This window comes from Eutrigla gurnardus, assembly GCF_963514095.1.
Source record: "Eutrigla gurnardus genome assembly, chromosome: 19".
In the NCBI taxonomy this organism is placed as follows: domain Eukaryota; kingdom Metazoa; phylum Chordata; class Actinopteri; order Perciformes; family Triglidae; genus Eutrigla; species Eutrigla gurnardus.
In genome coordinates, this window is record NC_139930.1 from 8,369,857 (window position 1) to 8,396,819 (window position 26,963).

Here is a 26,963-nt window from a genome sequence, read left to right on the forward strand (position 1 = left end):
ATGGCCCTAATACGCCGTCTTAATAATCTCTACACATTCTATTTATAATTTTAATGTACATTTTTACATTGCTTGTTCCACAAATATCGGCCTGATCTTCCACATTGCACCTTAAAATAAACATATGCAAAGATGTCATCTGAATACAAAAGGCTGCTGGGCAACATGGACTCCGGGGATATTGATTATTACTCCATTACAGTCAGGTTAGTGTGTTGTTTCCTATGACTCCTGTGAGTGATGGTCATGAAAAACATGTTTTGTAGAAACAAATTCACACAGGTGAAAGCTAAAACGCTCAAGACAGGGGGAGGAAAAAGCGGCTCATGGAATCAGGACCAAATCCATTTGGGCGCCATGAAAACGTCTTCCAGTGTCAGATGTAACCCGGCAACGTCGTGTGTTGTCATCCAAATGGAAAATATCCCGGGAAACACTTGTGAAGTCAGGTGGAGAACACTGCCAGGTCAGACATTCAGCATCATGATTTATGTGTCCAAGGTTATTTAAAAAAACAGCCTGCTACTAAAAATCCTCCACGTACAGTTGGCTACATGTTCACACTGCTTCAAAAACACATGTTGGCTAGTTGTGGTCTTTCAATAAACCATCTGAACAGGGAGCAACACGAACAAATAGTCAGAGGAGTAAATATGTAACCCCTACAACCCAAACTACTGGATACAAACAAATGTATTATTTGTGTTCACATCACCAGAGAAAGAAAGAAACTCAACAGTTTCTAACAACTAAGTAGTTTCACAGGCTTCAGAGGATCAACTGGACTCATTCATTTGAGTCCCTCTTTGACATAGATATTCACCTAAAAATACAATTATGAGCGTGAACTTTAATAAACTTACATTGTCTTTGACGATGAAATATTCACATAAATTATGTCTGCTTGAAAAACATTTCTTAAATTCTCTTTTTGACATAAAAAAACATCCCTTAATTTCTCTTTTTGTATATTAAATGTCACATAAATTCTCTCTCTCTGACAATAAATGCACTCAGTGAAACAATTCCCTTAAATTCTGTCATCAATGAAATATTCAAAGCAATGAGCGCTTCCTCCGAAAAAGAAATCAGTTCCACTCTCTTACACTATGGGAATCCCCTCGTTGACCTCTTTCTGACGTTTATTGAGGATATGCTGAAGGCACTACGATCCTGTTACAGATTTTACAGTATTCTCCTCTGTTCGTGTGCTGATTAAGAAACTTTGCATGCGGACTAACGCGCACGCCGCTTATTCCCTCTGATTTCTGGCTTTATGAATGGGGGGAATTCAGAGTGGCATTGAGCGTGACAGAAGGGCTGAGGGCGAGCCGGCGGGTGTGTGGTTTGGAGAGCGGTGCTGCGTGCGATGTGTGAGCAGACGAGGCCTCGGGCCGCCGCCGTGCACTGCATAACAGCGTGAACAAACTGAGGCGACCTCTACGAAAAAAAAAAAACAACACTCTGCCACCCGGGGACAAATACTGTACTACAGGTCTGCTAGCAGACTGCCTAATGATCTCTCATCCGCTGAGGATTGTAGTCACTTTAATCCAGGACAGTCTTATTATAGCCTCGGTCTATTTTTACCTCCCTTTAGCATGGATGTCAGAGCTGCATTTACTTACTAAAACATTTGCTTTGATTTTTCTTTACTCCGCTTTCATCTGTATTTATATCCTTTACTATGCTGCAAAGCAAATCAAGACAAACTGCAATTATTTGGAGTAAAAAAAATCATCTTTGGCTTGATTCCAGTGTTGATATTGATTGAGTTATTTATCAAGCAGAAGAGAACAATTCTCAGGTTTCAGCTTCGCAAAGATTTGCTGATGTTTTTCTGATTGATATAATTTATTAATTACGATTTATTTTTTTAATCTGCTGATTATTGGATTATTTTGCTGATCAAAAGTTTCCCTCCTCCAATGTGGCATCTTCAAATTACTTGTTTTGTCCAACAAACTACCCTAAACCCAAATATATTCAGAAAAAACAGCCTCTGTTGTGAACTGATTTGTAAATTGAACATATTTGGGTTTGGGACTTAGATTCTATGAACTAGTGATGGGCTTTTATTTCATTTTTTAAGACTAAATAACGTTTTTTGGGGGGGAATAATCATGATTTGCGGCGCTTCCTATCGCTGGCCTTTGCACTCAGCCCTGGTTTTGCTGCATGCATCTGAGATTTGGAGAACAGGCATGAATCCCAGAAGCTCTAAATCCAGGTGGCAAACTTGTGGATGTTCATTCATATTTGATGAGGTCTGCCTTAAGTACGTCCCTGCCTGCGCAGCTGACCCGGCTCCATCTGTCCCAGACAAACCAGGACAGAGTACTCCACCCCTGATCACCGGGGGATGATTCAAAATCAGCATTATGATCTAACCTCTGAGCTTTCTTGGCTTATGCAGAAAGTAATTGAACACATAGGGTTTCTTTGTCACTGCTGCAGCATTTCCTGTTTTGTTTTTTTTAATTCAATTTAACCTAATTTCCTCTCCAGCCTCCGTTTGGTTTGATAAGCTCATCCATGCTTCACTCAGTGAAGACGTGGTTGCACAATTCTGACCCAGGACCACAAAGTCACGAAGAGACTCCTTTTCAGCCAATTTCATGCAACATGTTCACCATGCTCAAACCTTAAGTTCTGTCCCTGACACCCTTTTTCTTTCATGGTCTGTTCAGGAATAGGCATCGGATCCATTTAGGTCCGACTTAATCACTATTGGGACTACAACCTCCACTAATCCTCTGAGCTCTCCACCAACTGGCTGCTGTGCCTCAACCACTCTCCAGAGAGCAGAGAAGGAACTAAACTAAACCAGCTGGTGCAACATGAAAAAGGTGACTTTTCTCTTCCTGGTTATTTCACCAAAAAGATAAACAGTTATTAAAAAACTGTTCATTTTCTATGAATCACACTTTCAGCATAACCAATCAGTATTTTTTATGTGCAAGACGGGGCACCCATTGTTGTGATTGTGTGCAAACATGAGCTAGTGTGTATGAGATCATCATAATCATAAGGGCTCGGCATAAATAAAGCATAAATGCATATTATACATTTATTTTAGTACGTCTGATAGCGATAGCTGGACAGCATTTTCAATCATATCTATATCCAGCTTATTCTGGGTGTTATCTATCGCAAAATCCTATATCGTCCCACCCCTACCCACAATGCCCCTCTCTGCACAGATCAACACAGACATTCACCTTTGCAGAACCGGGATTCCAACACAAGGCGTCTGCATGAACACTGTGGTGCTAAAATCTGTGTTGGTGCTCACTTTGGCTGCACTTGTCTGAAGTTCGGCTTCTTCTAGAGGATAAATCAGATTGAGGACTTTGAGACGATGCCCGAAAAAAAGTCATATAGTTCATTATAGGAAGTGAATCAGATTTTAAGGACTTTTCACTGAACTGGCTGAAACGTTAACACTCAACACATTCTATAACTGAAGGGCCACCTGAGCATTTTGGCCCCTAGGCTGCTCCTGGTTGGCCCGTTAGACAGCCATTACAAGCCAACTGATTAATTTTTTAAAGCACGTCTTCTTTCTGCACAAAGCATTAACTCACATTCATATTGAGAACCCAAAATAAGACGCACATCTCCCTCCATGTGGCTTTTGTTCTGAGCCAAACATCATTTAACAGTTATTTCCCTGCAGGAACATCAGCATGGAGAGACTGTGACCTCCCTCCTGGTCAGCTCTGCCTGCATCTTCCCCTCATTACACAGCTGACGGAGAAACATGGAAGGAAATAGGAGCCACTGTCCCCTCCCTTCCCCCGGCTCCTTCCCCTCCCTATTCTCTACTTTCCATTGAACCACCACCTCCTCCCTGCAGCTCCGCTACGAATCCAGGGATATTTAACAGCCCCACACTAACACCGGCAATGTGCCCATACGTGCTCCTGCTCCTTTATTTTAAAAAGACACTTTCTCCAAACTGAAAAGGGAGCTTCCATTTAAATCCAGCCGGGTAGAGAGTGTTACAGCGGCTGCTGGGAAGCCTTCGCCCCACCAGTTGGTGTGCGCTGATACCCGGCTAGCAGACACACAAAGACCACCGGCGTGAAACCTCAACTGTCAGGAACACCGCGGACAAAGAATGGCAGACTGGGAGTGAATCTGCAGCAGGAGCTCGTCGCTTCGGCTTTAAATCTTATCCGGAGACACTTGTCGCAAAGATGCTGCGATATCGAGCCGATCGGCGCTTCATCTGCGGCCGCGTCCATGTATCGATCCAAACGTCCGCGGAGCACGCTGCACAATAAAGCAATAAATATAACCCGACATGCATCTGCAACATGCATCCCAGAGAGCAAACTCGTGCAGGCGTATATCTTTCAGCTGCGCCCCCTGACATCCTGCAGCCACGCGCGGGCAGGCCCACGCGACCGGACACCGGGCACGCGACCGGGTATGTTCCCGGCTGCTCCAAACATGAAAAGAGAACAGAAAACCGCAGTCCAACACTCACTGTGATGCGGGGGATGTTCTTCTTGCCCTGGTAGCCAGACATCTTCACCGGTGGTTCGTCTCGCGCTGCGCCGTGGACCGCGATCAATGCGACGGGATGTTCGAAACGAGGATAACGCCGAAGAGGAGGACGAAGAAGAAGCTCGCAGCTGATCCTCCGGAGGCCGCAAATGTAAAGAGTCGAACTGTCGCTCAGCTCCGGATCTCGTCCTGGCAGCCTCCCGGTCTCCGCCGATGCACCAAACCGTTTCCTTCCCAGACGGAGTCAGACAAGAGGGGAGGGGAGGGACCGCGAGCGAGCCTCGTCCCATAAAGGAACACCACGGAGCATGCGCAGAGCCTCGCCCTGCTCCATTGACAGGAAAAGAGCCACTAATGCCATCAATTACTCTCCTTGGATTAGTGAAGGCAGAGAGTGCATCAAAGCAACACACGAAGAAACACCCAGCAGCCATCTTAACCCTTCTTCATCCGTTGGGTTTTAAAGTGTGGTTTTTATTAGAATGAATCAAATCTTCAGCATTAATGGACTTGTTCCAGAAATGTTCTTCCATCACTATTTGGGGGTGATTTTCAAAAAAATCCCAAGACAGTTTCAAGTTGTGATTAGAAACAGGAGGTGACTTGTTGGGACCAGAGAAGACAGCATGTAGGAGATGAAGGGATCCATCGTTCCACATTTGATGAACAAAACGATTTTAATCAATAGAATATCAAATTAAACTGATGGAAACTATTTTCCACACACACACTGCAGAAGCCTGAGTAGAAGCTTGTATTAAGCTCCAATATCTCTCAGAATCAAATCAGATTCACAAGAATTCACTTCAGAGTAAATTATATTATATATCTTAATTGACTGCATCTTGCCTCCAATTGCATATTATGAACAACTGCATACGTTTTTCATTTAAAGGGGAAATTAAGTGACGGAGCGATAGAAAGTATGATAATAGTAGCTTTAGTAAGTCCGACAGCAAAACCCTCGAGTGAATCAAATGCAGAAAGTGCATTTTTATTTCTTATGTATTCAACTTTTCATTTATGAGGGGAAGAATGTGTTGTTTGTTCTTTTTAAATAACCTGATTTTAATTTAGTTTTAGTCTCACTTTAAGGGCCCACATTTAAAAATGTCACACAGGTCGGTGTGAGACAATAGATTGTTCAACCTTTATTTAAAATATAGAGATTTGCAGACTTGTGATGGAATAAGATCTTTATACCACAGTTTGGAAATACTGCATTAAATATTTTAAAGTAATGGTGCAAACCTTTTAAAATAAAAAAAATGTTTAAAGAACTAAAAGTAAAAGCACAGATGACACAGATTGACCCATTTCTGAATTATATAATATACTATTGGATTTTAACTATTGGCACATCGCGTGGAAAGCTGGGGATGATTTTAATTACCTAATAAACTGCTGGGCAGCTTGTGAATGTTTCCAGAATTGATTTGCTGGTGATATTTTGTGTTGTGAATCTCAATCTGCAAAGGATCAAATAAATGTAGTTGAGTAAAAAAAAGTACCTTATTTGCCTCATTTGAAAAGTATAGTGGAGTAGAAATATAAAGTAGCAGAGTAATGTAAATACTCAAGTAAATGACTGTCAGTACAGTACTTTAGTAAATGTACTCAGTTACTTCCCCCCACTGCAGTCTGCTAATGTGATGATCAAGCATGATCCCAAGGCTTGGTTTACAACGCCCCATCGTTTAACTATCCCATATTATTTAATTTGCAAGAACAAATCAATTAATGTCAAATGTATAGTCTTTTATCAGAGGAGAGCAAGGTAAACTACGATACATGTAAGACTTGAATATACGTGAGAGGGAGATAAGAGAACCGACTGTGTGGCTAATGCTTCCAATCAATATGTAACATGAGGCTCACCACCACTATGCAAAGCTCATTAAGGCTTCCAGCCTGCTTAGATATGAAATAAAGGAAACCACCAAACCACCAAACTGTAAAAGCTGGATGCTGAGTTTGGACCAGCAGCAGAAAAGTTGACAGATTTTCCTGCAAGTCATGCAGGTTGGAGCTGCCATGTCTCATCCATCGGCTCCACACCCTCAATGCTACTGTAACAGAACTTAATGCACGGCTGCAATGGTGTCAGTTAGTGTCAGACGTGTTCCTGTGATTCCTGGGTACTTCCTTAACACACAGTGTTGTATTGCCAGCTCTGCTGTGCAGCACAAGACGACAAAATCAACACAGGGTCCAACTAACAGGAGCCACTCCCTCCAGCAGCTCTGCATGGTGGGCCCTGTTACATCACACATGCTTTCTGGGAAATGTAGTCAGGGCAAGTTGTCAGGCTTATGTCTGGCTTAAACAAACTCAAATGAGTGAAACATCTCGATGAAAATGGCGCAGGTTCGTGCAAAGACCAGGATGTCGGATGATCAATTAGAGTCGGAGAGAAAGACGTGGGATGAGAAAGAGAGCAAACGCAATAAGCATGCAAAAATACCATTTTATCATCCAGGTTCTGCAGAGCTTCTTTCCCTGTGCTCGCCCTTATCTCCACCTTCCTCGGCTGGGCGATGTCCGTCTGCCGGTCAATGACTCGCCCGTCACTCTTGCCCCTGCACGCCGACAGCGCGCCAAAGTCCAGCGTCTTGCTGTCCGAGGAGCCTTCCACCGGGCAGAACATGCCACAGAATTTCTGCCTCGGCCTGGAGGGGCTGTCAGAGCCCATGCTCTGGAAGAAAGGTACTTCCCCGGTGGTCGACATGCCTTGCAGGCGGGGAGGCTGAGAGGTTTCTGCGGGGGAGTCGCTGCACAGATGCTCAGAGTCTCGGCTTCTTCTTTCCCTTTTTTTTTTTCAGCTACGCACGCCTGGACAGCCACCGCCTTTGCTGGTTTTCTATCGCAGGTGGTCGCACCGTGACAAAAGATCTGCTCGGTTAATGCTGCGTGAAAACACTGCCCACTGTGGAGAGAAAAATGCACCGTCAATCTAACGTAATCTTAGAAGGTATGAAGGAAATATACGAGGAAAATCTTCCGCTGCTCTCCCAGCCTATGATCCCCCTTCAGATCGGCACACAGTTTGGATTTGCTTACTCATGAGTCTCAATATGCTTCTAGCCCCGAGCCAATATCTTTCACGAGTCACAAGTCAGCATATGGGGGAGAGACCGGCCGTCTAGCTTTGTCACAATAAATATCCAATAGGCTAGGGAGGAGGATATTTCCCGATGAGGGATTACCTGTAGAGAACTCGTCCGGACTAGGAGCGGAGGATCAGATCCGTCTGCCCGGAAGTGATTCTTGTCCGAAGTGGAGACTCTTTAAAGCTCTAGTCCATCAGGGTAGCGTGACCTGCCTGCATGACAGTGAGGCCAACAGTTGTGTAGTGTAATAAGTGAAGCATGTCATACAGCTGTGTCCGTGTGTGTGTGTGTGTGTGTGTGTGTGTGTGTGTGTGTGTGTGTGTGTGTGTGTGTGTGTGTGTGTGTGTGTGTGTGTGTGTGTGTGTCAACAGGGCGTTTCTGGCACAAAGTTTTTAGGTCAAGAAGCCATCAGCACCACGGAGAGTTCCCCAAAGTCCACACCCAGCCCCACGTTGAAGGGCGCTGTCCCTTCAGCACCACACGGCCGGACGGGAGGCAGCAGCCGTGCAGCACACGGGGAAATGTTCAACCACAAACACATGACATGCTAATGACATGTTGGTGCAATGGAGAGAGAACAGCGTGCAAAATGGCAAGTCAGCAAAAAAAAGTGTAGTATCTTGGAGCAAACATTAAACCAGGATATGTCACCGACGGTAACGTGTTGTCTGAGGGGGAAGTTGACGTCATCAGGGTTATCTATGTCTGCATAAAAAAACGTGTTGGAAAGACAAGCATGCCAGGATGATACAGTCAAATATAATTATGCTATACAGTCGGTTGCATTATGGGAAAGATCCAGTGGGGTTTTAGTTTGACCCATAGCAGGGACTAAAACACATCATATCTCAGCTTCTGCTTGCTCTATTTTGACCATTTCTCTTTTTAAATGTGTCTCTTGTTAGTCTCACAACTGCATGGCTGGTGTCCCCCTTGTTAGTAGCCAACATACCTCTGGTACCAGGTAAATATGATGAGTGGGGATGCTCTACTAGTCCATTTGGGGAGTAGTTTCATGACTGAAAGCAACTAGAATCTGTTACTATTTCAGTGAAACTGTACACTTCACAACACCCACTGTTATCCGTGTATTGATTTATACCCCAACACTGTAAACTTCTGCTTAGACAAGTGGTTTCAGATTTTGCAAACTTGATACTTCTTCAGCATCAGACGGTCTGTTCCCACAAGGTTTTAAATCATTTGATTACATTACATTTGATGCATTTGACTCTCTGCTGTAGTAGAGCAGAGTAATGCACTGCCTGTGTCTCACTATACTATTATACACTGTACATGTGCAACCACACGGTAGTTACAGTACAGTGTATTCAGTATGTAGCGTGAGAGAAATGTGTTTCCCTGCCTCTGTACTTCTTGTAATCATTTTACCAGCATCCACAATGGGTTCCATTGACAGTTTACTATGAGAAAAAAATAAATACAACTCCATCAATCAGCAGCAAACCACTGAACATTTATTTTACTTGGGGTAAGTGAAAGTCTATTTATTATTCAATTAGTTCTTGCTCTGCGTCCAAGAAGGTCAAAGAGAAGATTGCGAACTTGCTGACACAACCTCAGTACAAAAAACATTGTTTAGTTACAAATAATTATATGTTTTACATTGTTAGTGTATGTAATGTCTCCATTATTAGTCCAAGTTATCACAAACATGTATTAAAAGTAGCCCTGTGATAGACTGGCGTCCTGTCCAGGGTGTACCCTGCCTTCACCCAATGACAGCTGGGGTCGGCTCCAGCCCCCCCGCAACCCTGAATACAGGATAAGCGGTAGAAAATGGATGGATGGATGGATGGATGGATGGATTAAAAGTATGCCAGAGGCTTCTCATTTCTGCACTCACCTGTTTTCAGCCACAAATCAATATATGCCTCTTTAAGTATTGTTTGTAAAGCCCTTCAAGTCACCAAGCACACAGCATAATCAATACAGCAGAGGTCAGATGAGAAAATATTATTATAGAATGCATGAACATGCACCATGAATCTGATGTGTAAATGTCATGTGACTGTGACTGGGGACTTGTTTTTGTATCATCAGGATCACAATTTTTCTCATAAGCAATAGTTAATTTTTTTTAACATACACTTGATTTAATATAGAAAAAGTCTGGTCAAGAGAGTTACATAAAATATTCATATAAAAAAACAGGCCATATATATTGCCATGCATATTTATGGTATCGCAATTGAAGTAATAACTGAACTGAATATACCATGTTTCTTACATTAAAGTTATAGATTCATATTTAACAAATTGATATCTGCATTACTTATGGTTTGTAATCAACAAACTTCCATTATTAGTTGAGCCTCACAGAGAACGTATGGTTGTTGGGATATAAATAAATCAGTGCTGCATGCTGATCAATAAGAGCAGGCAGGAAACGCTTACTCTCACACACACATTGTTAATTCCTGACTCACATTGAGGCACACAAACCTCTCCCGCACAAGTGTCCATTACTAACATTTCAGCACTGAGTCCATGTCGACTCAGTTTCCATAACAACGTGGTGGGCAGCAAATGGCTTTGCTGCTACTATTTCCTCTCCCAGAGGGCCGGTGTGTGTGTGTGTGTGTGTGTGTGTGTGTGTGTGTGTGTGTGTGTGTGTGTGTGTGTGTGTGTGTGTGGGTGGGTCATCTCTGCAGGAGAGGTGTGTCTGATGTCTGAATGTCAGAGGTGAATACTGAAAAGTGAAAATGTTGAGGGTGCAGCCACGCCCAGAGGCTGAGACAGCTCCACAAAACCAAACAAAGGAGCAGGGACGGGTGGAGGGGGGGGGGGGGGGGGCATTAGAAAATTAGAGGGGAAAGTTGGCAACGTGCCTCATAAACAGTTGGAAGAGGCGGGGAGAGAGAGAGAGAGAGAGAGAGAGAGAGAGAGAGAGAGAGAGAGAGAGAGAGAGAGAGAGAGAGAGTCTGGTCTCTGGACAGGAAGGGCTTGGTCCTGGCATCCAGGAACAGATGTAGGACATGAGATCAGCAGCATGACTCTCTAATGGTCCGATCAAAACATACTGAAAGTGCTTATTAGATGAGATTATTGGTTCTGTTCAATTCAGTTTATCAGCAGTTTATCAATCTGAATGATTACAATCTAATATTTGTTGGATTTTGCAGAAACAGATCCAAACATATAAAAACATGTTTAAATGAATGACAAAAACAAGGGAAGATTGCTGAGAGAATAGAATAGAAGTTCTCTCCTTTTCCCTCCTAAACACAAGCAGGTTAGTACACTTTGGCCAGAAATTAGCTTTGAGCCCCGGGTGAATTGTCTGCAACTTTTAATGCTGTTATATTGCAAAATAGATCTCTAACCTTAGTGGGATGATTTACTTGGTCAAATAAAAATAAAATAAAAAAATAAAATTACCACAAACCAAATCAGTCAGTTGGGACTTTTGGGGCCCCTGGTTGAGGTCCTGGAGTATTGGCCATAGGCTGTATATAAGAAGTGGATGTAGTCACCGTGACGTCACCTACTGGATTGTGGATGGCTTGAGTTTGGCATTTGATGCTGCCATCTTGTTTTTCAGCAACCAGAAGTGACACGAGAGGTTTGAGCTACTGAACACCAAATAACACATTTTTGGACAACCAAACTGTTATCATGAACTGAAAAAAAGGATTAAACTGTAAAAGGGTTCAACAAAAACACAAACAACTCCCAGACCAGATAGGGTGCTGGTAGTGACCTGTCAATCACAAGATAGCCCCGCCCTAAAGCATCCCCTGCTTTATGGTCTATTTGACTCTAAATGGACCATAATGTACTAAATGAACATCATGCTGGATTGAAGAAGACTTGAAACTAGAGATCGAGACCATAAACTCATGTTTACAATGTTTACTGAGATAATACATCAAGTGAGAAGTAGGCTCATTTTCTCATAGTATTCCATGTAATCAGACTTCTTGTTGCAACCAGAGGAGTCGCCCCCTGATGGCCAGCAGAGATAATGCACATTAAAGGCACTTCAGCAGGGGCTTCAATTTCAGACCAAGTGGTTGCCACTTGACGGCAGCCTTCTTTGTATCATGGAAAATCCAGATGTAGCTATTTATTCCCACGTATGCATATATATCCGCTGTGGACTTTGAGACCTTCTGCTGTCTGTGTGCTACCCTGTCCGAAGGTCGTTGTAGAGCATACAGTTAACAGCTGACAGCATCCTGGGACAAATAGCAAAAAGAAACATTAAAAGGCAATTTCTCCTTCCTATCTATAAGAATGGTCACATGGACTGGGCCTAAACCAGCATCCACCAGAGGAAAATCCACTGCTAGATAGCTAATCAGCCCAAAAACCTGGGTGTACACCGCTCAGTTAAGATGCTAAATGCTGTGGTCCGTACACTTCAACATGTCTGTTCTTTACTTTCCAAATATGACTGGAGTGGGACTTAAAGCCACGTTTCTTCCTTGTGTAAGACACGTGGGAGTGAGTGAGGAGAGAAAAAAAACCCACCTGCCAAAAGGAAAAAACATCTCTGTCACACGCTGACTACAACTGGCTTTGTTTTTCACAAATAAATATAAATGACTAGAAATTGCCTTTTCTATATTTGATGGCTTCATGTGAGCAATGTGTGTTTAGCCGTTTGATCATTTCTCTTCATCATTTATACATACGGCATGAACACAGCTGGTGTCTGACATTCACAACAGCTGTCTTGATTTGCAGAAACAGCATCCAAAGAAGTGAATCTGAGCACTCGGAGCTGGATTACAACTAATTATTGATGTCAGCGGGCTGATTTCAGCTGATGTAAAGCTGCTGCAGTGTAGTGCCGGAAAGTCTCCTCACCGGAGGGATGGAGACGGAGCTGGCCACCACCCTGTAACCCATGGTAACGCCATCAGCTGCAGTGGGAGGAGCTACGTGTCTCACTGTGTCGGGATTGGCTGGGAACAGGTGTCCTGAGGTCCCATATAGGGAGGATGGAGGAGGAGACTGGATGGAGGAGGCATTGTTGAGGAGGAAGAGGGGGGGTCTGTAGCTTTATCTTTCTTTTTTTTAACCTGGGTCATGTGACCTTCTGACATGTATATCTATTGCATTAATCAGGCAAACTGAAATGTTCATTTGGCTCATTTTGATTGAACATAAACTGGGGTTTTCTGCAAGTTTTGCACTTTGCTCATCATTTCTTTTAGGATGTCTTCCATTCATTTATGCTGTCTACTTTATTTGCTGCTCCTCAGCTAATGTCTCATCATCTTTGTTTTACACACAGCTGCATTCATTTAAGTTTTTAGGGGGGGGGGGGGGGGGGGCTGTCAGCTGTTAGCATCTATAAAGGTCAAAAGTATCTCTAAATCTGCATGTTCGCCTTTGCTCTGCTTTGTTTGTCTTCTGTAATGTAATGTGAGTTTATGTCGTCATGTTTTAACTGCTTGTGCATTCTTTTGTATTAATTGCCTCAATTTCATAGTCCCACTTTGCACGGTATTTGCCTTTTACCCCTCAGAGCTTTTTATCCTGTTCAGCTGTTGTCTTTCTCTGGTTCCAATTTGACATGTTGTGTGTTTTAGTTTTGTTTTAATGGATAACTTCATATCTGGCCAAGGAATAACAGTTGAAAATGTGCCTTTTGGTTCATGCTGGCACCTTTACAGTGATACTGATTAATGTGAATAATATAATTACTAATAAATAATAAATTACGGCCAACTTGTTTGTTTAATCAGTTCAAAAAACAAAATGTAAAAACCATGGGTGGCTCTAGACGAAGGTCTTGTTGCACTGCGTCCGGTCTTTATGCTAAGCTAAGCTAATAATCTGCAATCTTCTCATCTGACTAAGCAAGAAAACAACTTAGTATATCCACGTCAGACTATTCCTTTAACAAACGTACAGACTATGGAGTACAAAATAACCTTTTCTCTCTAAAATGTGGAACATTTCAATCAGGAATGTAATTATAGTATTCACTCTGAGGGAGGGTGAGTTATAGGTGGTGACAGGACAGAGGTGGAGGCGGAGGCGCGAGCAGAGAGGCAGCAGAGCGACCATATCTGTGAGGCAGCTTTAATATCCTTCAGCCTGCAAACGAATCCCAGTGAAAACACTGAATAACTGAGAGGTGAAGCCCCAGAGCAGTGATGAAGGTATAATTCTACAGAAGGGGAGAGTCGTCCACATTACCCGATTAGATGTTCTTCATGCGGCTACACTGAAGTCACTTTCTGGAGGAAACAAAGATGAAGATTGTGTGTTGTTGTGCAGGAAAGAAAAATAAATATCTTAAAAGCCTGTCATGCTTATATATAGATATTAGACGTACCCGTCTTGTGTTAAAGGGATTAAGACTAATAATCTTTTAGATTATGAAATGTGAATGCTTTGAGTTATAGTAAACGTGAGAGCCAAACAAAGTGTGTGCCGACTGCAGGGGAACATTTTTAAGGTCAGTGAGCACTTCAGAGCGTCTGCCACTGGAGAGCAGTGCTTCCTCAGTCAGATGTGGAGACGCCGTCTGATCGCTCTGGTGTCGTTCTGCTCAACAGGTCGAGGTCACTTGGTTAACTTGCCACCTCTGGAGACAGGAGAGTCTTTTAACAAACAAGAAACTCATGACTGAAAACAAAAGACTGTCTAATTAATGTTTCCTAAAACACAAGCTCGGCATCTTCGTCTCAGCAGATGTTTTAATCCCTAACTGATCTGAGAGTCTTCTTCATTCAGAGTCAAGCAGAGCTCAGGGGAATTTCCCGCTAGTTGAGAAACGTCTTATTTCCAGAGGCCCGGTGCCTCAGGTCTCAGCTATGTGTGCTGACTCGCTGCTGTGGACTTGAATGGCAGCCATAACAACGGTTGGGACCTGTGGCAGCAGCTGAGGGAGACGGAGTGCACCCAAGGAAACGGAAAAAACACCTCACTCAAAACTTGACGGCGGCTCTGTACCAGCAGTAACTGGAAACGATGGAGGTACTTTAGACTAAAATTAAATTACATTTTATGTTTCAAACAGAATATTGTTTAGTTAAGTTTGAGATTTGGCTGTTTCTAACATTTTTATATGATATTTTATATCATATAGATAGGTTTATCATTTATAACTCACTATTTTATAGACAAAACTGCAAAATGGCTGAATAAAAGATGAAAATCATTTGTTTAAGGCCTCGAGGATTACACATTAAATCATCAAAAAAGGCGAAATTAATTGAATTTAAAAACGTAAATCTAGGAGCAACAAAAAGTCACACTCAGTGAAATGCTTCATTCAGGTCATTTTTAATGAGAAAATGTTCATCAATTCTTCCAATGATGTGGGGGAAAAAAAGAAAATCAAAGCGAATACATCATTACATTAACTGCTGTTAGACCATTGCAGTCTGAGGGAAGTCTCTCTTTTCCTGTTCACGTCAGGCCCTGCCATCAACAACAAGGATTCTGTTCTCACATTTTAAAACTCGACTCCCGCTCGGTGCATTCACAATCTTCCTGCAACCTCAGGAAAAAAGACAACTCAAAGATACGACTCAAAACAGGAAAGAAGAATCCAAAATATTGCTGCCAAACACTGCATGTACAAACACAGGCGGACACACACGTGGGTCACACAACACAACAGTACCACACCAGCATCGTTGGTCGTTAATGAGTGTGTCATAGGAGGTAAAACAAGAAGATAAGGCGGCGGACTCTATTTTTCCGGTCTTTTACATGATTTTCTGTCCAGCACCTAGTATGTAGTCTGAATGTGTGTACTTCTGTGAATACTCTTATGAAAGATAACACAACCTGAGTCGACCTGCTGGGTCAAATAGTATTCTGGCACGTTCACGTATTTGTTTGTCTTTTCTCACTCCGGTATTTGTAACACTGAAATGCAGGAATCATAAAATCATTATTTTGAAAAGGCAACAAAGCAACCCGAAAACGCTCTAAAAAGCTTTAATTTGCTGCTGAATAACTGAAATACCAGATCTCCAGGAGCTATTTACTTCTAGATGGGTGTTCAAGCAGATCTGAACTTGTAAATCAAATAATATTTGACCCAGGTCCACTTGGGACAAAACTGCTAGCCACGTACCTGCGTTTCTACTTCAAGTACAGCCTCCTTCAGTAAAAACAAACCCTCGGTCTATTGGAAGCTGCTGAACATCTGCAGTGTCACTGTGACAAATGTGAAAGTAAGGATCCCCTTTCAGTACCGTTCATCAGCTTCAGCTGGATGAAGTATTACTTTTGGAAATTTTGGCAAAACGTGAATGGGTGTTAGAAAGCAGGGCTGGCTCCGATATCCTCAAAACAAATGTCAATAAAGAAAGTTCTTTATTCCTAATCTCATGTTTTTAAGCTTCTTGGTAGCGAATCCTTTTTGAGGACTATAACACCAACAAAGAATATGAGACACTCACCATAGTACCACGTTATATCCAGCCCTATCTAGAGTAGAAGTTAGTGGGAACTGATCGGTCGGGACCGAACCAGCTCTACGATATGTTGCCGACACCCAGGAAACTGGAAGGACGACGGGGACGCCGACTGTTTGAACGGACGCTTCAACCTTTCTGGACCATATGACACACAACCACACAGGGTCACACTGCCTGCCTGCACAACACACATTTTCACCCTGGTTTCCACTTATTGTCACTTTGCAAAATATCATTCAGAAGTAGATTTGAATATATTATCATTTTTTTAGTTTCCATCACAGAGAAAGTGAAAACAAGTCATAAATCTCTCCCGTCCAGAGACTTCCCCAGTGCAATTAGTGATTGCTCACGGTTTAGGATGGCCACTACGGTAACTCCTTTCATCGTTACACCTTCTCAATAAACCTACACTGGTGTAAAATAAATTTAAAAAACCTATATTACCTAAAAGAAAATGAACAAAATGGCTACTTTCAAAAAGGCATGATCACATTTTCAGTAGCCGACTCGGAATTCGGTCGAACCCTTTTCGAGATCGAGTGTTGGGCTACTGTGTAGGTGGCACAATCTGTGGTCAGTTCTAAAAGTGGACAGTCCTCCCTTGTGGTCACATGATCAAAGGGTAGTGTGCAGAAGAAGAGTTTGGTTTGACGCAGCGACCCTCCCTGAAAACGTGCGTTAGAAACATTAAACCCAATTGTGGGGAAAGTGAAACACGACCCTATTCATTCTTACACAAATGTGAAGGATATAAGGAGGAGGGGGGGGAGCCGATCAAGAAAAAAAGGGTGGGGCAAAGCGAGAGAGAGGGGAAGGCAGATGCATGTCTCCTGAGAACATGTCGTATCTCAGGGATGAGGAGGGGAAGGAGGGTGCAGGCGGGACAGAGGGAGAAGAGACCGGCGTCAAAACTTTCTCCAACAACTCGTGGCCACTTCACAGGCACTTTTCTTCAGGTTCAGGTTCAGAAGGAGCTGGCGGTGGGCGTGGTCAGCCTCTTCCCGATGTAGACCCTGTCGAGAAGAAGGAGCCGGTTACGTATCACCGTCCATGCATTTTGACTCATCCTTCACAGGCGTGAACAACAACATGAACTGCTTCATGGCAGTAACGGCTAGGACAGAGCTATTGTATTCAAAGTATGCACATTTTGAAAGAACTTCCCTACAAATACACGTGTGTCTGTAAAGTGTGGCGGACCTTGAGCCGATCACCCAGCGGAAAGCAGAATCGAGCACCACAGGAGGAGATGTGGGAGAGCCAATATGGAAGCTAAGCTAAACCAGCTAGCACCTTAGGCTAATCCACTACCCAGCATGCTCCTAGCTGATTTCCGGTGGCAGAAAATAAGAGGGATAAAATAGGACTTCAGCAACGGGAGGTATGTGACTGTGCCCACATCTTTACTGAGACCTGGCTCCATCATGGGGATGAAGCTGCACTTGACGGGCGGCCCACAGGACAGAGGACAGGTCTCCACTGGGACGAGAGGAGGTGGACTCTGTGTTTACATCGATGGTGAATGTTCAATGTTAAGATGCCGGCCAAGTTATCTGTCCAGAGAATACTGTTGCCATTTAATCATCCTGATGCAAATTTAAAAAAACTACTTGTTTTGTTTTGTTTCGTCAAGCTATATTTCATGGTGAAGGGTGGAGAATGAGTTTAGGAGGCTCACAGCCTGAAGAAGGAAGCTGCCTTTGGTTTTTCATCGCAGCCTTGTGTCGCACAACGACAATACATTATCCCTGAATCCTTATACACAAAAGAAAACATAATTATGGATATTATATTCCATGTCTGCCAATAGATGCTTCCTAAAAATGCAACATACTGGTCCTTCAAAAGTATTGTAAGTAAGATTGATATTGGAATATTATCAATACAGCTTTTGACAGCTGGTATCAGCTGAACCTGTATCAGTATATACGTACAACCCTGCACTATAGACTAACCAGTACCTCTAAATCTCACATGAACTAGAAATAAACTGAAATAACAATAATAAAACTATTAACTCTTTTTCTCATGAACTTCTTCATCGGTTCATGGAGAGCACCACAGTGACTGATAACAGTACAAACTCCAGAATGGCCAACAGAGATGTTGCGAGGACGACAGGTGTGTTGACAACACTCATTGCATACCACATCACGTACAAGGAGAGCCTGCTGCCTGAGGCATCGCTGCTGTGACGACATCTGATTGAGGAGCCGGGATTATTATAACAAGCGTTATCACGAGCAGCGAGGGCTCCTGGGAGTGTCGGCACTCGCTATGAGACAGCAGGTGTGCAGCCTCTCAGTCGGCAGCTGCTCTGCCAGTTTGACACACAGACGAAGACTAGTGTCTACGGTTCTACAGCTCCCCCTAGTGGAATTCACCCAAACTAAAACATATTACAAATGATACACATTATGATAATTAAGTATGTTTTATGTATAAAAATGTGAGGAACTTCTAAGGAGGGAAAGTAAAATGATGAAAAACCAAACCAATGCTGATCGTTGACTAAACCAAGTGTTAATCAGGTCTATAAGTTTCATTAAACTGCACTCCATGTACTCAGTGAGCAGACAGGTTATTATCAGCAGTGATATTTCTTACCCCAGCCCCAGAGCAAGGATGTGTGACAGTAGCAGCGAGGGGATGAAGACTTTGAGGAAGTCGGCGGAGAAGATTCCTCCTTTCTTCATGGCCCCGGTCTTCCTCATACTTAGTGTTACTGAGCGCCGAGGGTGACGGAAATGAAACTCCCTGCAAAAATAACAAAACAGTTGATTGAAAACCTGATAATCACTGTACGCATGTTTGCCTTTTTAACCCTTGTAGATCACATCCTGGTCTTATTGTGCACCTGATTAACAATATATACACTGAAGAAATTTGGTATTTTTATATAAAAATCCATTTTTCCCCCCTGGAAACAAACTATCACAACCAATTTTAATTATAATATCATGACATCCATTCATCAATCATTCAGCAAATTCAGCTCTGCACTGAGCTAGAGAAGGGTGTGATCTAATCCTTTCAACGATAAAATCAAATTCCTCCCGTTCTGTCCAGCCTGTCTATCCTGCTTCACTCAGAACAACGTCACCATACGGGAGATAGATACTCTTGAAATGCTGTTTAAGCTCAACTTTATGTCTTTGAAAAAGCAAAAATAATACATTCTTTGGATAAAGATTGTTTTTTCCTCTGCTGATTATTTAACCTTCACCTTTCATCCACCCTTTCTGGCAGCTAATTTCCCATTTGTGCCGTGGGCAACTTTATTGCGAGAATGCCTAACCGCTTTCTCTGGACAAACAGATGTGTGTGTTCAGTCGCCATGGAAACATCACGCTGCTGTTTACTGAGTGGAGACTTACTTGGGGGGAATGTTTTCCGGTCGACTAGACCAGTCGGCAACCCAGTCTGCGTCCTTCATCAGGATGTCCATGTCCCTCTCCTTGTCCGAGACATCGTCTTCTGTCTAAAGACACCAACACACACACGTCATTCACACAACTGGGCCTGCAGGCTTTTTGTACACCATGAACATGCAAAAACCAGACATGCTCAGTATATGTATGCATGTGACATGGACATAGAGACTCATTTCTTTGAGTTTTGTTCACAGAGTGCGCTGACAGACAACTAGAGTGAGATAGAACGAGTGAGGAAGAAGAGTGAAAGGAATGATGACAACACATGCTGTGCAAAAGGAAGCAGAAATCCACATTGGCTGCAGCAGCTATCTCCATGGAAACTAAAGGCAGACAGCAGTTGTCGTTCTCATGTACGCACACCACTTTAAGGCCAGTGGTTGAGGTTGCCATGACAACAGACAATGATGGAGACCCTGAGGAGGCACATGAGCTCTTACTAGGCTGTCTCTCCTGCCGCTCACGTCCACGTCAAAGATGATCTGTCCGTCATCCTGGGGGCTGTGGGGCCGCGGAGGGCTGAGGGCAGAGGCAGAAACAAGCCACACGTCAGACGCCTCGTTTCTTACACACGTCAGGAAATCACGACTGCTTGTGAACTTCATCTCAAGGGTGAGTTTATAGTTATAGTTGCACTCAGACTGTTTTAAATGGCATTTGACATTCAAAGCTTTTATTCAAGTTTTCAAGTCATAAACTTTAATTTCATCATTTAAAAAAAATCCTCCATATAAATAAAGTGATTCATGAAATTAAATCAGTTGGTCAACTTTCTCAAATGAATAGAACTCATCTGTGTGTGCCTCCTTTTGTGTTTTGGGAGAAATAGTTTTGACGGCAGTAAAAAAAAAAAAAACATTTGAAACGCCAACAAATATGGACAGAAGCAAAACATTTAGTTAGAAATAATCTATTTCTACAAATAATATTAATAATAATAATAATATTAGTGTAGCCTAGAAGAACACGCGTTTTCCAACTCAAGATGTTAGATACCAGGAAACATCCAAAAACATTTAACATAATACTTCTGGCTACATTATTTACTTGAGAAAATTGAATCAATGAACAGAAAATATAGTAAATGTTATCACACTTGTAAAAAAATAAAAAAATAAAAAATGTAAGTGGTTTAAACCAATTTGCACCATTATAAAATGTTTAGGGTTTTGGAGGTGGTGCACTTATACTTCTAACATTTAATAGATCAATGTCAGGAGCACAAGGCCTGCTTTGTTCCACTTATACTAACCCATATGTATACATGACAGTAATGTTGCATTGTATATTTTAAAGCTTGACATTACAACCCCTCGACTGGGACAGTATACAACGTTTACCCAGCAGTAAAGTCCTGCTGCTCCTGCACTCTGGCCTCGTTGAAGAAATGTGTGTCTTGGCAGGACAAGTAAAGAAAACATTTTCCTAATTCAATTTGTGTAACATGACTCCTGGGTTGTACTAAACGTGTTAAGATGGGATGAACTTGATGTTTGTGTTCCTGCTTGTTTATACAGCGTTCCTGGAACCTCCTGTCCTCAAACGCTGACAAACATCCTCAGGTGACTCACTGACAGCTGACTGCCCGGCTCTCTGATAAGCTCTGCATTATCGCAGCCTTCGAGCTTGGTCACGAGTTGAAGGGTCAGGATGTTTCTGACGTGCCCGTTAACATGGGAGGCTCGCTGCGAAGAAGACATCAGTTTTATTTCCAGAAGCCAACTCAACTCCGAAGCAGCTGTCACCTCAGAGTCAAAGCTGACTCAACATGTTGGGAGTGCAATTACGAAAGAGAAGCCACTCCTGACTTACAGTAGGAGCCGATTTGCCAATGGAATATGAGGGAAAGTTGAGGTTTCTGAGAAGCTATGTGACCAATATTAAAAAGGTATTTTTACTTTTCCCAGTGAGCTTTTAATGAGTGGTTAGCAGTCGAGCTGCACATCTAAGATGAAAGCATTTGGATGAAAAGTTAAATTCCAGTTCACACTACTCTAAAACTATCCTACAAGCATTGTTTTAAAACAGATTAAAATGAGCAAGATTGGATCCAGATGGTCTCCCCCATGATTTTATGCTGCACCAAACTGCATAATATTTGGGGTACTAATTTACGGCTGCATGCTCAAGGACCTCTCATGGTTGCAGTAGCTCATACTTTCCCCCAAAAAATGTTGATTGCCCGTTTGATACGGTCATGGACAGCTGACTCCACGCCCACTGCCTTTAACTTCCAATACACACATAGCTGAGACCATTGCTGAAGCTAGCAGACAGAGCTACAGAGTGCATCTTTTTAGTTCAAAAACGGTAGAGCTACCAGTCCCCCTATGTTTACCCTGTGAGCAATAATTAAAATGACATGCAATTACATGCTAATCCCTTTGGTTCAAGTTATTTTCTACTATTTTCCATGGTAGCACAGGGATTGCATAATGTCACAGCCTCGAGCTTTATATCAAATCAAGGGTTATAATTATCTCAGCACAAAGTTTTGTTTTGGCTTTGAGATCAAATGTAACTTCTGAAGCTCTCGGCTGAGTGGAAGTCAAGAACAATATTAGACAGGAGGAACCAACTTCACCACCGGGAGCTACTGGGGTCCCTCATACCCTCATATAACACTGCCGGATTCATGATTTTAAAATCAAATGTTAATAAACAACTACACCCTGATATTTGTCTTTGTTTTGACTTCTGACTTCACATAACTTCTTCTGGAGCCACAAAAGGCTTTTTTACTACTTTTTTAACATATGCAGTCGCACTCAAGACTCAACACCATGAAACCTTTAGAGAGTTTCCCTTCAACACAACCTGTCGCAGGAGGAGTTGCTGCGGCTTGACTCGTGCTGGGCATCCAGCAGGATCTTCTCCATGTCTCCGTTGTGGATGGAGGACGAGGATGGGACGTGCTCCAAACCCCCCACCATGGCCTCCTCTTCCTCCACCTGAGGGAGGGGCAGCAGGCCTGGGGCCAGGTCGCCTGTGGAGGATGTCTGGGCTGAATCGGCTGTGCCTCTGTTCATCGCCAACTCCACCCAGGACCCTGTGGGAAGAAAGAGACAAACATAAACCGTTAATTCACTCAGTTCTGTCAGCATTACACATGTTCAGATTTTTAAAAAGATTGGTTGAAACCATTTTCACAACTCCAACTCCCCACCAGTGCACGCAAAGTTTTATTTCCTCCTGCAGGTAAACACTGACCTCCATAGTTTATTATGCAACGACACCATGGAAGGAGATAGGGGAAAAATAACACCACTTGGGATGTAAACACTTTTACAATTTTTATATTGGGCCTTTCTCACTTGATCTTAATATTACAAAAATATACACAGTTTTATCAATTCCTTTTTTTGTTTTAAAAAAAAGAAAATAATGAGCCATCACTAAAATAATGAGCTGTAAATATGTCAAGGCACTTATTTCTTGTTGTGGAAGAGAACATTATTAGATGATATAAAAAGGTAAAATGTAGGTACAAACTTAAATATTTTTGGAGGGCAGCCACTTATTCTACAAAGAATTGCTTAAACTGAATGTATGTAAAGGGATGGACTTCATGAGTCAACATACATATTAGATATTAATTAGATTCTTCTGTCAAACCACGTCCAGAGACACGTGTTAGGATTGACTGATAAGACAGATCTGGTGTAAAATCATGTCACTAAACTAATAAGCCGATATCCTGCTCAAGATCTGATATGCTCCATGGAGCCGGCTATTTGTTTAAACTGGCCACTAAAACCATAAGCGTGCAAATGGGCAAATGGGAAGCATCATAACTATGTCCTCTTTCATTTTGGTGCATCTTATCAATGTTTTGGAAACATACATAATAATAGTCTGCGCCTCTACATCAGATGACAATGCACTGCCCACCTATTATGTTTTGCTAAAGCCATCTTTTTAACAACGTTCTCAGATATTTTGACTTATAATAGCAGGAAACGCTCAGGTGAAATTCATATCATAATGATCGTGATCATTTAAGTGTCCCTGGCAACATGCAAATACAATACAACAACACAAGCAACATAATTAGACCCTGAAACCGACACACCTAAATGGAATACAACCATCATTATATCAGTTGAAACTGAGATTGTTGCTGTTGCATGTATGTTTAGACTTCTATGTGAAACAGCCTGGTATCTATCTTCTTATTGATTACTGAGACAAAAAAGCCTCTTTGAAATAAGTCATTCAACATTAAAAAATGACTGATCAACTAGAGAAATCTTGCAGGTGTTTGGCATAACAGGGCGAGCACAGGTGTAACAAGGTTAAAAACATTTCAAGTCTTATGTCATGGTGAGCTGGCATGCACCATGCAAAAACTGGCACACCTAAATTGATTTGCAAACATCACTCATGTTAATTTGCACGTTTGCTTTTCCTGCCATGACATGTCAAAATATCTAGCTCTTTGTCAGCACTCTGACAAAGTGCTGCAAAGGGACTTTTACTCAAAATCCAAAGGGTAGGGTGATGAAAAAGAGAGGAACAATGTTAGAATGATTTCCTGGTCCAAAGCTGGGAGGGGACAGAAAGACAGACAGCCTGAGCCGTCAGTCAGAGAAGTTCAAGAGTGAAGCTCCAGTTACTGCTGTGTGATGAAAGGGCAGTAAATGCCTTCCTGTTTATGTGCTGTGGCGTCTAGTAGAGCTTGACTGTGACATATGACGCCCTCCCTGTTTGTACGTGAGCTCTGGCATGGACTGGCAGCTGAGGACGCACAGCATGTCAGAGGTGGGTTACAAGTTACAACCATAGAGGAGGGGCAGGTTAGAAAGGGCAAGAATTTGAAGCGCAGAGGGGGAAAAAAGTCCCTAATATGCCTCATCATGCAGTTTTAAAGACAGTCATCCTCTGTCCTCACCAAAACAAAAAAAGGGAAGACTTCCTGAGCTGGTCACATGACCCCATAACAGTTTGTAAACACCATGTTCACAAGAGCTTTCAGAGGACTGAATTTCAAAGTTCAGGCTTCAGGCCATTTACTCCCACTACCCAAACGATGCCCCCCCCCGCCCCTAAAACTGGCCTCGACTCAGCACTTGCACTCATCCTGTGGATTACACAGCGGACTGCGAGCCAAGCTGCTGGTGACAGCCCATTGTCTCCACTCCGTAGACTAAAACCACATCGCCATGGCCCTGAAGCTTCCGAACATTCTGGCCACAGAGCAGTTATCAGCTGTTGGGTGGGTTTAGAGGAAGTGGACATGGTGGGACCTCTTTGATCTACTGATTCTGAGGCTCAGACAGGAGGGAGGAGGCTGCCTCTTGCCTGAAGATCCCAGGTATTAGATAAACATGACTCCGGTGTGGGAGCTCCAGGAAACGCCATAAATAACATAGTGTCAGATAACAGTGCACACTGCTGGCCTCTCCATCTGATCAGTGCAAGGTCTTATTGTGCCTAAAGCTGTGTCTCAGCATGTCCTGTCACAGTCTATTATGTCCTGGTGCACGAATAAAACAGATAAAATCTGTGGTGAATATAACACCTCATAAATTAAATTATTCTAGATAAGTCAGATGTAAATATGACTACTAAATTTATCAGCTAAATGTAAAGGTCGGTTCATCAAAAATAGTGCTGGGTAATGGTGTGTAGCAAGGGATTATGGGGCCCAATCACAGGCTGACATAGTAAAAGAAAGCTGGACTGTTTTAAGGATATAAAACAAGAATAGCAGACATTATAACACTTGTTGCTTTCTTTCCACATCATATAACATCACTTGATATACGAGGCTCACATCTGTCGATGTACAATTACAGATGTGAGCCGGGGTAGAATATTATTACCATCCATCTGCTAAAAATGCTGGCAACATACTTGCTCCACAATTATCCATCACTGGCTATCCGATCCGATTAAAAGATATTCTATGCGTCTCTTAAAATAAGTGCTGGAACACCCCCCACACCTTTCCCCATTTCCAAAACGTCTGTCCCCTTGTCACAGTGGCCATAAATAGCATGCCGAGTCACAGTCCCCCATAGTGTGGTAAAGCCTAAACCCCAACAGCTAATAGTAAGCCCCTGGGTCAGTGCATCAGGGTAATAAACATGTCTTTGTTTACGTCTCAAATGGCTTATGCAGGCTGAGGTATTAAATGTAGCTGATTCTATTTCAACAACTGAATGTACAAGAGGTGACACATGTCCACACATGAAATGATGCAGTGATCACTGTGAGAAAATAAAATGCTATTTCTCACTTGGTGATATATTTAAAAAAACCCTCATTACTTTGAAAGGGATTATTTTTCAAAATGAAAGGAAGAAGCAGGTTATAAACGTTAGACATCTACGGTTTCTGATTGATAACTGATTGGAAAGCAAAGCAAATACGCTACGAATAATTCTGCAAAATTTCTCTGGTCTCATTTTTTTGCTAGTTTCTTCCTCGGCTTGTTGACAAAGCTTAAACCCACTCCGCCCCTCCGCGCGAATCGCTGATTGGCTTATTTGCCCGTCAGTCAAAATCCCGAATCACCATTGGCTCCTCCACTGTCAATAAACAGAACATAGCGTTCTCACCTCCCCTTCCAATGAAGCTTCGCGGTGGGAAAAAAAAGAAGATAAACTGCCATTAATGATTGAGAACCATCAATAAACTGGACTATAAAACACACAGCCGTGTACCCCGATACGTTTCCACCGAGTAAACACGTTGACAGGTTTTCCCAGCACCGCAATTTGGTACCATGTAGCTTACCGTTTAGCCCCGAGTCTCCGTTGTTGTCTGTAGAAGTGGCGTTAGCGGCGTCGGACATCGCGGTGCCTGGTGAGCAAGGCGGGTCGCATATACGGATTCAAGTCAGTACAAATACGCGCTACTTTATCTGTGCACATTCAGACGTGCGATAATACAACCGACCCGACTGGCTACCTCCGTTTTTGAGGGAGCGAGTAGCTGTGCTGAAGCACCGCTGCCGTTTGTTTTCCGCCCGTTAAATGGTCTGGAAGCAGCAGCCGCGCGCGAGCCGCTCTCACTGCTTCGCGGGGCTGGGTGATGACGTCACGCTGTCCCGTTGATAACAAAAGGGGAAGAGGAATTACATAACGAGCGGGGAAAAAAGAAAGAAAAAAACACACCTTCACCTGCAACGACACGTCTGAACTATTAGCATCGACTATTGATGGAAAGTTAAACACTGCGACGTGTGGCGATCAGCGCTAGATCGGTTCACCCATGTAGGAGGAGGCGTGCGTGCCACCACGTACACAGCACGCGCGTGCCAGTCGAGACACGAGGCAGATGTGTGCCCCAAGCCTGTTATTTCCAACCACACACATCAGCCGGTGGCTGTAACGTGGTGAAGTAGCAGAGCGGGTGTTTCTCATCATGTCCACCCGTCAGATCGGGGACAGACTTACAGCTGGGTTTGCACCATTCCAGGTGTGGATGGACCAGGTGCTCACAATTTGTTATGATTGAAAAGCAGCCGGAAACTGAAT

At 42.9% G+C, this 26,963-nt stretch overlaps 2 protein-coding genes across 4 annotated transcripts in view; both read right to left on the reverse strand.

The window, feature by feature from the left end:
• Positions 1-7,263, reverse strand: part of LOC311029553 (dihydropyrimidinase-related protein 2) — a 30,408-nt gene extending 23,145 nt beyond the window's left edge. The window contains exon 1 of one of the 2 annotated variants that reach the window (XM_084034749.1): positions 6,980-7,263. In XM_084034749.1, coding sequence (XP_083890875.1) covers positions 6,980-7,243 — 264 coding nt within the window. In that variant the 5' untranslated portion in view covers positions 7,244-7,263. Of the gene's footprint in view, positions 1-4,495; positions 4,733-6,979 lie in introns of those variants that run through there. The other variant, XM_084034750.1, reaches the window with a different exon arrangement.
• A 7,612-nt stretch (positions 7,264-14,875) lies between these two features.
• bnip3lb (BCL2 interacting protein 3 like b) lies at positions 14,876-26,536 on the reverse strand. Of its 2 annotated transcripts, none has more exons than XM_084035091.1 (7): positions 26,395-26,536; positions 26,221-26,286; positions 22,297-22,528; positions 19,920-19,998; positions 19,423-19,526; positions 18,653-18,802; positions 14,876-17,058 (listed from the first exon to the last, which is right to left on the reverse strand). In XM_084035091.1, the coding sequence occupies exons 2-7, from the start codon at positions 26,276-26,278 to the stop codon at positions 17,010-17,012; spliced, it is 672 nt and encodes a 223-aa protein (XP_083891217.1). In that variant the 5' UTR covers positions 26,279-26,286; positions 26,395-26,536; the 3' UTR covers positions 14,876-17,009. The 2 variants fall into 2 exon arrangements, with proteins under 2 accessions (XP_083891217.1, XP_083891218.1); XM_084035092.1 differs by having other exon boundaries at positions 26,383-26,473.
• Positions 26,537-26,963: the final 427 nt, after the last annotated feature.